We start from the raw sequence: 12,050 nt of genomic DNA, 5'->3' as shown, positions 1-12,050 counted from the left end.
AGGATGTAATTTTGAAACAAAATACCGTTATTGGTCCACTCCAAGTAGTAATGTTTCTAACCTTTTCATATTCAATTTCACAGATTACTTATTCAGGATTGTTGATTTTTTTTTTAACTGTATGTTTTTTTTCTTCATATTTTTCTGTTCCAGGTGCTGGGATTTTTTTTATTCCATGCAAGTGCAACAGTTGGCCACTCATTGTGGTTTTATGCTTGTGCTCTGATCCTTTCTGTAATTTTTTTCCCCTCCTGATCCAGACTTTCTTAATGTTTTTAGTTCTCTAGTCTTTCTGACGGTTTCAACAATTTTCTTTGGACACTGACTGATTTTTTTGTACTCATTTTGTAGCTCAGTCCATGTGCTTGACCAAGGCTGAGGACTTGTTGTAGACATAACCCAAATGCTTTTGAGGAATATTTTTTTTGTTCAACCACTCACTAACACTGACTGTATGAATCATTCAAGTATAAGAAATGTACCTCACTCGAGGCATGAATCAGCGTTGTGTCTAAACATAATTTAAATTGGTATTTTTAGTCTCTTTGTTACTAGCATCATTTTCTTTAGTTGTATGTATGACAAATGTCAAAGATAACACATGTTTAACGCAGTGTTTGATGTTTCCCAAAGAACTGTTTGCTGAAAACTTGGAAAATCGTTAATACTGTGCAGTGTGCACACAAAAAAAATATTTAAATAAAAAAGAAAGGCACAAGAAAACGTTATCAGTCCTGGATTGATCTCATCAATATCGACTGAATATTATCCAGTAACTACTGGATAATAGATTAGATGAGTGCCAACCATAAGAAATACCGGAGTGTACTACATATCCCAGGGAGCCACGGGTCTAACTAGGTCTAACTGCACAAACTGACCCCAGAGCCGCTGAATGGAATTCATGCAGCGGCTTTGGGGTCAGTTTGTGCCGTATCCAGGAAGTCGTCTGTGGTTGCCAAGGAAACTTTTGCTTGCGAGCCCTCAGTTGCAGGTTTGAATGTAAATGTATAGACTATCTAGTGACACAGACGGGAAAATTCTGCAAAAGGTGATATATATTCTTATTATAGATATAATATTATATTTCCGTATACACCAGCATGTAGCTAGGGTACATGCTGCTTTATTTAGCGCTACTTAGAATATCTGGCTGTAGAGAAGGTACTGCTCACTGCTTCCCTTTTGTTTCACAAGCCGTTTTGGTGTTTTCAATATAACTTTATGATTGTTTATTTTATACAGCGTGAGGCATGAGTTACTGTCATGGGTCTGTGCCCCACGGGGTCAGGTCTGGTACAGCACGGGTCCTGGTGACTGAGCTGAGTGGTTCAGGCTCCATCAACCCAACTCCTGCAAGTAAACCCTGTGAGGACTCTGAAACACCAGTGGAATTTTATCTCTCCCCGGAGAAGTTGGTAGGTACCTTTAAATACAGTTAGTATTTATCACCGTTATAAACCTCTTATCATGTTGTTTATACGAATATAATATACTATATATATAATATACTAGTGAAAGCATTTAGTTAGTTTAGCATAATTCTAAATTGAGAATAGTAAATGTTAGCATCTGGATAACATCTACCATATACATCTTGCCTGTATTATAATGCCTATTTTACTGAAATAATTTCGTTAGTGTTGTCTCTTATACTAATTAAAATCCTCTTTGATTTTTGCTTAAAAAGATTATGTTTGAAACTGAAATTGGGCAAAAAAAATTCTTCAAAGATTTTACATCAAATCAAAGTCATGTTTGTTAATCGTAGCTACAGAATGATACAGACTACATAAAGTAAAGAGACAGTGCCCTTCTGCCCAGGTCAGCTTCTTATTCTCCTCCTACAGAAATTGCTGTGTGGCACACAAGACCTCTCTAATGTGACCTCACTGGAGATCTGTGTAGACACTCAAGAAAACACACTTGGTAACTTTGGTAAGACATATAACATGTCACTGATTAAATACAGTACTGTGCACTGTGCAAGTCTTGAGGCACCCTTCATTCGGTTATATTTTGCAAGAAATATGGGAAATAGGTGCAGTGATTCATTGAAGTATGTGCAAATATACACAAATATACACCATAATCAGCATTTGTAATAATCTAACAAGATTTGGTCTACCAAAGTCAGTATTTAGCATGACCACTTTTATTCTTCAACACAGTCTCAACTCTCTTACGCAAGCTTTCTTGTCATTTCTTTAAGTAGTCTTCAGGGTTCTAGAAGGACATTTCAAAGCTCTTCTTGGGAGTTTGGCTGCGTTTTGTTCTGTTCTTAGTCAACACGATCCCACACTGCTTAGGTAATGTTGAAGTCCGTGTTCTGGAGAGGCCATGGCATGTTTTTCTATCCAGGTATGCTTTTACAGCAGTGGCAGCGTGTTTGGGATCATTAGCATGCTTAAACATGAAGTTGTTGCAAATACAACACTTTTTAGATTGTGATCAAAATTGGCCCATATTGGTCTTTCACTGGCTTAAATGCAGCTCCAAACCGTGACACTGTGTTTTACAGATGTCTGTAGACATTCACTGTTCTACCTCTCTCTTGACCTTCTCCATATATATTGATGATGACTTGAACCAAAAATGTCCAATTTGTATTTATCACTCCACAAGATCTGTTGCCACTAATTTTTTAGTCCATTTTTTTGTGTAATTTTGCTGGACTGTTTTTTTCTAATTTCTTAAATACATGACTTGTTGATACTGTTCCTCTGCTGTAGTTATTTTGCGGCTGTCAAACTGTGTTATCTTTTGTAGACTCGACTAAACAAATGAATTGTTACTGTGACAGGCAGCTTGTAAAAAAGTCCCTAAATATAGAAATTAAAATTGGTTCTTTTCTAAATTGTCTGTTGTGTAAGTTGTGTGCAGACACAAAACTAGTTCACCTCTTGAGTTAGGTACCTTTTTTAGTTGTTGAATGATTCATAGGTCAGTGTTAAGTAGTTTAACTAAGAAAATGATCAAGTACAAAGACTGTACTGAAAATAAGTAAAAAAAGCAGCCAGTGTCCCATGAAAAACTTCAGAAAGCTTAGAGACCTGTTGTTCAAGAATAATTAAATACAACAAAGTCTGGTTCCTTGAAGACAAAATACAAACAAATGAGGAATGGCTCAAGACTTTTGCACAGTACTGCAGCTGAATATGTAAAACAGTAAAACAATAGGTGTCTGTTTGTATGTGTACTTATTAGAACTAACTGTTAGTCAGCATCAGTGGTGTTATTGTTTTCTTTGTGTAGCCAAGGCTACAAAAATACAGTAACTTTTATCTCATTTAAGTTCAGTTAAACTAACGAGCAATGAGAAACTGTTAACACAATTTACAGTAATGATTCATAACAGATACTTGTAATAATCACAACACAGACAGTCATAAATTTCCACACCTGATTACCTCACAGGTGTGCCAGCCATCATTAGATAATGGTAGGGGGATATATTTACTATGACTGAGCTTTGTCCTCAGAAAAAATCCTAGATTGTGTAAGGCATGACAAACACTGTCTGTACATGTATGAGTCATGTTTTACCTGCCACTTCAGGGACGCTTTCTTTTACTTAAATGATGCTGAACATCTGATTAGCAAATAAATCAGGTGATAAGAACGAAACCATGTTAAAATGACACCAGTGTTACATGAAAATGAGAAAAATAGTTTTGTTTAACTAATTTTCTTGCAGGTGTCTACTTGCCTGGATTAGTGCAGCTAAAAATGAACAACAGCAGGATCCTGTCAGTAAGGTAAGTAAGACAAAAATAGTATCTTTTTCTTTACTTCAAAGTTTGTATTCCTGAGAAACAAATTTACAAAGTATAATAATTTTTAGATTTCCAAGATGATACTGATGCATGCTTCTGGTCATTTTTATCTTATTTTATACATGTTTCCAAAATAGGAAAACCCACATATTTCCTTGAAGAGAAATAAATATAAGTTAACCCAGAACAGAAAAAAAACCCCATAGTTTAGTGAATGCTGTCGTGGTTTACTCTGTCATTACAGGAAGTCAAAAGTTATGAGCTTACCCAAAGAAGTATAGTATGGCTATAGTGACAAGGTTTTGAAATAGGGACTTCCAATATTTATGTGTGGAAGATGCTTGTTGCAACTTGTAAACCAGACACCATAGAGGTGAGACCTGTGTACAGGTTTAGAGATACACAGAGAACAGGTTAAACCACCTTTCTCACAATAGGATACAGAGGGGTTCAGGTACTATCAGATTTCAAAATCATGCATTTGATCCTCAGAAAGAGACAGGGAATATCTAAAGTTTTTCCTAGCTTGTCCAGTGATCATAGCTACAGCTGTTTCATCAAAAGTATATTGAAGCAAAGCTACAAATAGTTGTCACAGTAAGTGAGATGGAGAGAATATTTTTTACCATTACTGTGCAAAAGTCTTGACCCATCTCTCATTACTTTATATTTTGCTTCTCATGAGACAGATTTTCTTGAATGTGGTCTATTTAAATAAATTATAAACAATAGATTATGAAGTCTTGAAAAGGTTTAATTTAGACATCAGCAGTTTTTCACTCATTTTCAGTCCATCGCTTACACCTAACCATTTTCAGAGGAATTTTTTTTTGTTTGTTAAACAAGTTAACATAGAAATATGAAATATGTATTATTCGAGCATAAAAAATGCACCCAACTGAAGGAATGAACGTGAATGTTGTGCACATAACAGAAAGTTTAGCGAAGGAAGAATATTTGTATCTGTAGGCACTCTGTTAGTAGCAGTCTGTCAGAAAAAACATAATCCGTTCCCAGTTCTGTAGTTGTATCTATGAGCAGATAATAAAAGATACCAAAAGATAACACAAGCAATAAAGTAATATATTTGAACCACCAATGTGATTCCCAAAGAGCTGTTAGCTGAAAACATGGCATATCTAAACATGGTGGGCAGTGTGTCTTTAATTAAAATAAGGAAATTGGACAATGACACAAGTGTTACATGAAAATGAGAAAAATTGTTTCGTTTATCTAATTATCTAATAATCAATATTTATGGAGGAGGACAGGAGAGATGTACAAGAGTTAGTGTCTATAGCCATCTGTAGAACACTGTGGAGGGCTCTGTCATGGTTTGGAGCTGCGTTTCAGCCAGTGGTGTTGGAAATCTCCCCAACACTGAAAGTGTTACGATCACAGAAAAGTACCTTGCAATGCCATCTGAAAATTGCTGGATTGACAACAGCTTCATGTTTCAACACGCCAGCGATCCCCAACACATTGCCAATGCAATAACTGCAACACTGTCAGTCATGGATTGGCCTCCCCAGGTATAACAGACTGTATTTTTGTTCATTTCAATAAATCCCTACACCTACTTTTAATTTTTCCTAGCAGAATATAATAAAATGAAGAGTACTCTGAGACTTTTGCACAGAACTGTACACAGAGATAGATAGTGAACTGTCTGCTCCACCCCAAGAGCACCAGAGCAGAGCAGAGTCAGCCGGACATGCACTGGCTCTGATAGAATTTCCTGCTTTGGGTTGTGGGAATTGTAGTGGAGTTGGTGTTGTAGTGTAAGGTACACTGAAACTATTGTGGAAAGGTTCAGGCAGGGAGGAAAGCGGGAGACAGTGAACAGGACATAATTTTCACGAAGAGAAAGGAGCTGCAAGCTTCAGTAGCCAAGAAAGTATCCTTTTTTTAGCCATGATTATGTAACTCTCTTTCCTGCCTCTAAATCAAGTTTGTGTTATTTTGTCTCCCTAGAGACTTGGGAACCACCATCTCCCAACTGCAGGTGCTATGGATGTCTCGGTGCTGCCTACGAGATCTAGATGGGATTACTACTTTCTGTGCTGTTACGGTAGACTTTATAGGTTACAGGTGGCTTTGTAGGAACTATTCAGGAGCTTGGTAGCTTCTTTCTTTTCTCTTTTTGCAAATGTTAAAAAATGTGTGTACGGAACAAAACATAAATTGTGTCAAGGATTTTTGGATACATTTCAAATAGGCCTTCATACCTCAAACATTAATTTCCATTTGTCATAGTACCTGAGTGACCCATTTTTTCCCAAATCATTTCCTCGTTTTTGCGGCAAATACTGAACGTGCCTAGGTAGTAACATATGATTCAAGTAATTGAACTTTCGCTGTTTAAAACGTCCAACTGTCTGTGGCATGGGACGATACCACAGTGTGACTTGGGTCCAACATGTTTTTTTTCTTTAGTGCATTTTCCTTCTGCTGGTTCAGTTCATTAATCACACATTTTCTACCACTTAACACTTATTTCCTGTCCTTCTTCTCAGGAGCTGTACTTGTCCTATAACAACGTGTCAGACCTGAGTCAGGTTGGCATGCTGGAGAACCTGCAGCTGTTAGATCTGGAAGGGAATGACGTGGATGATTTAGTCCAGGTTCAGTATCTCAGTTTATGTAGCAAACTGGAGAGACTTACCCTGGAGGGAAACCCTGTCTGTTTACGCCCAAACCCTACATCAACTCAGGTATGAGTATTATGCGATGTGTTTGTCCTTTGTTGTTCAGACTTTAAGCGGATGCTCCTATTGCGATTAACATACCCAGTACATCTTGAAGCAACCGCCACAGAGTGGTGCAATGCTCAGAGTGGCAGTCTGGCAAAAGATAAAACGAAACCAAGAATGGTTGCAGCTGAATAGAGCTTGAGCAAGGAGCTGGGCAGAGTTCCTGAAAAGGAAGTGTTGTATTCATTTGATGTTGTAAATGCCAACTTGCAAATGCAACTTGTGGTTCTAATCGTTCAACAGTCTCGCCTGTGCTGGCTGTCAGCCCTGAAGACAGATAATCTCTAACATGTAATCAGTTTGTGCTGAGACATGAGAGCATGTGTGCGATCGCAACTCTCTGTATGTGGGTCCTTAACTCAACAGAAACACTCTGCTAGAGCAGGAGACATCAAAATACTCAAAAATAATTAGACATAACATACTGTTGAAATAGTATATATGTAAACATCAATGCTTTATTTTTATGTTAAGGTGCATTTTTTGGTTTCTGTGACAAAGCCTTAAACAGCTTATCATGGGCCAAGTCAGTGAAACTGATTGTAGCTGGGTACACGGCTGAAGCTGCAGTGAGCTGAGTTTTTTGGGCCACTGTGAATGTGTTTATTTACACCCACCAGCAGAGCATTAATTAAGAAACTAGGGCAATGAGGAGAGATGCTGAGCTGAATATGCATTAGGCCCGTGCTTTGTAACGACTGAGGGGGTTCTTGGGTTTACTCCCTTGCCAAGTGATCACTCTTCATGCGCTCTGTCTTTCTCTCACTTCCTCTTATTTAAAACTCATTCTCCTCCTCTTTTCTCTCATTTTCTTGCTTTTGTTTACAGGCCTCTCACACTCTCCTTTTCATTTTCTGCATCTGTGTGGTTTGGTGAAACCAAAGCGAGGCCAGCGATTCACTGGCCTCTCTCTCGCTCTCTGCTCTCTTCCAAATGATAAAAGTCTAGAATTTATAGCAAATAAATAATTTATTTATTTGCAAGACTTTACAGACGCTAGCTGTTATGAGCTGGGATCAGCTTATGCTGTCTGGCACCCCCTATTTAAAAATACCACGTATTATTAAAAATGTCACTGTTGCAAAAAAATGTGATCTTGAATCTTGTCGTACACCGTAGCTCTGTCATTTTCTCTTGTTTCGTTCCTCCTGCCCAGATGGCAGACTACAGTTACCGGGCAGCGGTGAGGGAGCTGGTCCCTCAGCTGCGTTACCTTGATGATGTAAAGGTGGAGGAGGACAGGCTTAGCTGCTGTACCACCATGGGAGAAGACTGGGACATTCTCAGAAACTCCATTAGAGATTCTAACTCCTCTTATCCTGCTGGTGATGGTGTGTGTGTGTACTGTTTTAAATCCATCAACATGGTCCAGATATTCAGATGACGATTTAACAAACACCTCACTTTTGTCTTTGTAGAGGAGACAACCGACAGTGTACGTCCTTACAGCCGACCCAGTTCAGCCACATGCCCTTCTCCCAGCTTCTCCGGTGTCTGGGCCATGTCATCGTCAGGCACCAGACCACACTCAGGCTCAAGACTCATGTCAGCGATCAGGCCTGGAGTTCTCTCCCCTTCTGGATCCAGACCTGGTTCTGCAGACTCAGATCTGGCAGTAGTGGAAGCTGAAACCAGCAATCTGACTCACAGTTAGGCACTCCTGTGGTTGATCTCATTAGTCTTAGTGCCATTTCCATTTTATTTTGATTAGCATTACTCTGTGCAGGTGAACTGTTGGAGCAGTAAAAACAATCTTTGCTCAACAGTGCCACCAAGAGGACTTAATTGTGCCATGAAATAATGACAGTTTCAATCACTGATGCCTGTTTTACTCTGTCAATTTTTGAAGGAGCGGGTAACATCATCTTCTGTGGGAACCCAGTCCAGGCTATTCGAGCAAAGCGGCAAAAGTTAAGGGTAAGTAGCAACAAAGTCCTGCAATGCAGTGGAGAAAATTATTTGATCTCACTTAATAAATTATGAGATGTATCCATACACCACACGCTGTGATCCATATACATGAGTTATTTCTGTCTCGCTGTTCCCCATAAAACAGAGTCTTCATTGTCCACTAAGAGGAACAGCAAGCTTTATGAGCTTTGACAGGCCATTATGAATGCCTGGCACCAGCAGCTCGTCTCTTTAATGTCATGTCAGTATAAAAAGAATCAGCTAATTATTATCAGGCAGACAAACAACCTGAGAGGACAAGCATAGTGAGGGGTGATGGAGATGTGAGAAGGGTTGTGTCAGAAGAAGTTGACAGACGGGGCTATCACTGTCACCACCCTCTGATCTGTTATAACTGGCATAAATACACCCCACCACTGTCACTCTGCATCTTATTTATACCTTTCTGTCTCATTCAATCTGCCCTTGCTGTGTTTGTTGTTCCTCACTGTTTTTGCTATCCATAATTAATATGCTCTTAGGCCTCTATTACTTTAAGTTTCCTACCATCATCTATTACCACTCATGCTTGTTGTGCCTCTCTACTGTCTGATAGACAGCACCCACCAGGTCTACTTTCACCCCCCGAGACACTCCCATTCACGTACCAGAACACACATATGACCTCGAGGAGCCTGATCTGACAGAACGTGCTGATGTCTTTGCAGAGCTCAGAGCTTGGAAGGAACAGCATAGCAGGTATTACATGCTGAATTACTTTTTTAAAAACACATACATGTGAAAAATAATAAAAGCTACATTTTAATCTATATCTTGCCATTGCTGACCATGCAATAGATTAATTGCATATTAAAACAGTTGTCCATTGAATACCATCAGAGGGCTGTGGAGGATTTCACAAATACAAAGCCTCTTCACAGCCAGTTAAAATCGCAGAAGCTGTCGATGTGGCTATGTCTGAAGACTTGTATGCACATAAAACTAAATATCATCATTCTTTGTTTCAGACGTCTTGAGGCCATAGCGAAAGACAGACTGCCACAAATCTTGTCCATTCAGCACTCTGATGATGAAGAAGCCCGTTGTGATGAGGAAGAAGATGGCTGTGGTGCTGTGAGGAGTGACAGCAGTAATGAAGAACATGAAGAGGAGAAAAAGTGTGACAACCAAGATGCAGCCTCACTAGATTTCTCTTTCCAGTCTCTTTCCCCAGGTGAGAACTTTGTGAAGTTATTTATAACTTCATAAATTATAAATAAGGCTGTACAGAATAAAAGCAGTAATTGTAATGTCTGATCTTTTTGTAATGTAAGGAGAAAAATAACTGAATTATTTCAATTATTCTTATTGTTTGTTTATTTTTAGATCTGCTTCCCAGAAAAAACTTACCCTCAGATATGGCTCGACTGTCGCTGGTCCCCAAAACCGCAGTGTCCCCTTCTCCTCCTCTCAAAGGCAGTGCAACTGCTGTTGATTTGAAACCGCAAGGGATCCGTGCACGGAGGCTTCACCTTAGCCAGGCCAGACCACAATATTTACCTGAATTCAGCAGCGCCTTTGAAATATGTAGGACTTCAGGAGATACAGACCTGCAAATGAGTGTGCCTCCAATGACTCTGCCTGCACCCATACCGCACCCACCTCCAACAGCTGCCCCAAGTGAAAGGCTGAAGCATTCACGGTATGTCATTATTAAAAAGTATCTTTATATTCAAATAGTCAGATTTGAAACAACACATTTTGTTGTAAAATGTTTAGCTGAGTTTTGTAAATCAGTGACATCACCATATTGTGATCTAAACTTGGTCAGTGGAATGTGGACATTAAAAAAGATCTCTATCTTTTAGTGTGAAGATGGACTCTGGTGAGCAGCCAGGCCAGAAGTGTGAGATATCCAAAATCCTCAAGAGACCAGCAATAACTCGCCCTCACACAGCCAGGGCAGCTTTACAGAAACATCACCAGCACCACATACTCCAGTCCTGCAGAGGGAGCTCACAGCCAGATTGACTGTTGACTGTCTCCTGTCAGTATGACTGCTCTTAACTGCTCAATTAAATGGGGTCTTTCCCCTTTTTCAACTCATCACTCAGCCGTATATTGATTTGTCATAGTTTACCACCATCGTTTCTTTTTCTCTGTTTTTTAAGAACTGAAGATACTGTTGTTGTTCACCAGTTCAACAGCATCCAGTGCTCACGAAGCTCACAGCACAAACAGTACACTGTAAAAAGAATAACCCTATTAAAAAAAAAAAAAAAATGATGTCCAATTGTCACATCCAAAATATTTGACTTCATAGAATCCAAATTGAGTCACTTGATATGACCTGATACTTTTATGTTGATATAAACAATATTACTAGACTTGACTGAAACTTTAAATTTTGCATTGATCCAAATAGATTTTTTTTTACATAGAACCATATTTTAATTATTGAACCAAGCTAATATATTGAAATTTAACCAACCCAATGTATTCACATCGAACCAAATTAACATGAAGTAATATGTTTGTGTTGAAGCCAGGTAATTGATTTACATATATTCAAACTATATTTTTTACATTTCATTTTATTTCAGTTCAAAAATGCTCTGCATTTCCTATAAAAAACAAGACAGTTGGCCAACCAATTATTTCAAAATTATTTATTGTTCCAAACCATTTTAACTATAATCAATAGAGAGGATTAGTAATATACAGATTTAGTGCTACGGCAGAAATGATTAGAGAAATGTTTGTTTTATAAAACCTGCAATCTTTTGAAAACCAGTATAAAACCTGCAATCTTTTGAAAACCAGTATAAAACCTGCAATCTTTTGAAAACCGTTGGATATTTTCCTTTACTGAGACAAAACCTCTCACACCACAGAACTGCTCTTAAATAGACTCTTAAAATATCGAAGAGACCGTAAGTGCACATCTCAGGATGCTCTATAGAATTTTTACAAATACAGCCCTGTGCTGTTTAGCTGGAAAGATGTAAAATATGAACTTCCACGAAGACTACCTGCAGTGATGGTAAAGTTCCTGATGTTCAATGTGTAATAGTCTCATATTGTCACTTGAGGGCACTGTGTGTAAATATTAGATCAGAAAATGAATCCATTGCTTCAACCACACTGAGCAAGCAATCCTTCAAACCTACCACCTTGACATGTGACATTCATTATTTTTTTTGTCTGTTTGACTACACTTACGGCTGGGGTTACCTCCATGCTACAGTAGTGCATGCTACAGTATTTGCCATTTAAATGTACAACATACAAGCATATTTCATATTTTACTGATACAGCAATGCCGCAATAGAATGAAAAAAAAAATCAAGTCCATGTAGAGTTTATATGTTTTAACTATGATATAATCTTTGTTTTCCAAGTGCTATGGAGAATTACCCATCGCCTGCACTGTGACGGTCAATCTCAGACTCATTTGTTCTGAGAAACAACTGGAACTAACAACACTGCATTTGTGGAAATGAGGGCCAGAGTGGCAGCCTAATTCCTTAGTGGTTCTTAAGAGCAAATTATGCCGGGACAAGTTTGTTTTGAAGCCGTCACAATAATTATAACATGGAACTTCATTTCAAGGAAACCCCGACAACCAGCA

The 12,050-nt window shown here is 38.5% G+C and overlaps 1 protein-coding gene across 3 annotated transcripts; it reads left to right on the top strand.

Annotated features, from left to right (window-relative positions):
* The first annotated feature begins 899 nt into the window (after window positions 1-899).
* lrrc56 (leucine rich repeat containing 56) lies at window positions 900-10,525 on the top strand. 3 transcript variants are annotated; one of them, XM_026176431.2, is made up of 13 exons: window positions 900-1,051; window positions 1,246-1,418; window positions 1,851-1,938; window positions 3,698-3,758; window positions 5,751-5,781; window positions 6,293-6,490; window positions 7,686-7,860; window positions 7,948-8,178; window positions 8,379-8,446; window positions 9,036-9,178; window positions 9,448-9,653; window positions 9,806-10,121; window positions 10,288-10,525. In XM_026176431.2, exons 2-13 carry the CDS (start codon window positions 1,254-1,256, stop codon window positions 10,448-10,450), a joined length of 1,845 nt encoding a protein of 614 aa, XP_026032216.2. In that variant the 5' UTR covers window positions 900-1,051; window positions 1,246-1,253; the 3' UTR covers window positions 10,451-10,525. The 3 variants fall into 3 exon arrangements, with proteins under 3 accessions (XP_026032216.2, XP_026032214.2, XP_080160997.1); XM_026176429.2 differs by having other exon boundaries at window positions 5,751-5,847; XM_080304871.1 differs by lacking the exon at window positions 900-1,051 and adding an exon at window positions 1,141-1,164 and having other exon boundaries at window positions 5,751-5,847.
* The last annotated feature ends 1,525 nt before the right edge of the window (window positions 10,526-12,050 follow it).

This window comes from Astatotilapia calliptera, chromosome 7, assembly GCF_964374335.1.
Source record: "Astatotilapia calliptera chromosome 7, fAstCal68.1, whole genome shotgun sequence".
Taxonomy (NCBI): Eukaryota; Metazoa; Chordata; class Actinopteri; order Cichliformes; family Cichlidae; genus Astatotilapia; species Astatotilapia calliptera.
The sequence above is the reverse complement of the archived record's forward strand: the minus strand, read 5'-3'. Positions and strand labels throughout refer to the sequence as shown.

Coding starts and splice junctions, on each gene's coding strand:
- lrrc56 (XM_026176429.2), top strand. CDS start 1,254: ATGAGTTACTGTCATGGGTCTGTGCCCCACGGGGTCAGGTCTGGTACA. Junction 1,939..3,697: donor AAACACACTTGGTAACTTTG/GTAAGACATATA, acceptor ATTTTCTTGCAG/GTGTCTACTTGCCTGGATTA. Junction 7,861..7,947: donor CTCTTATCCTGCTGGTGATG/GTGTGTGTGTGT, acceptor TTGTCTTTGTAG/AGGAGACAACCGACAGTGTA.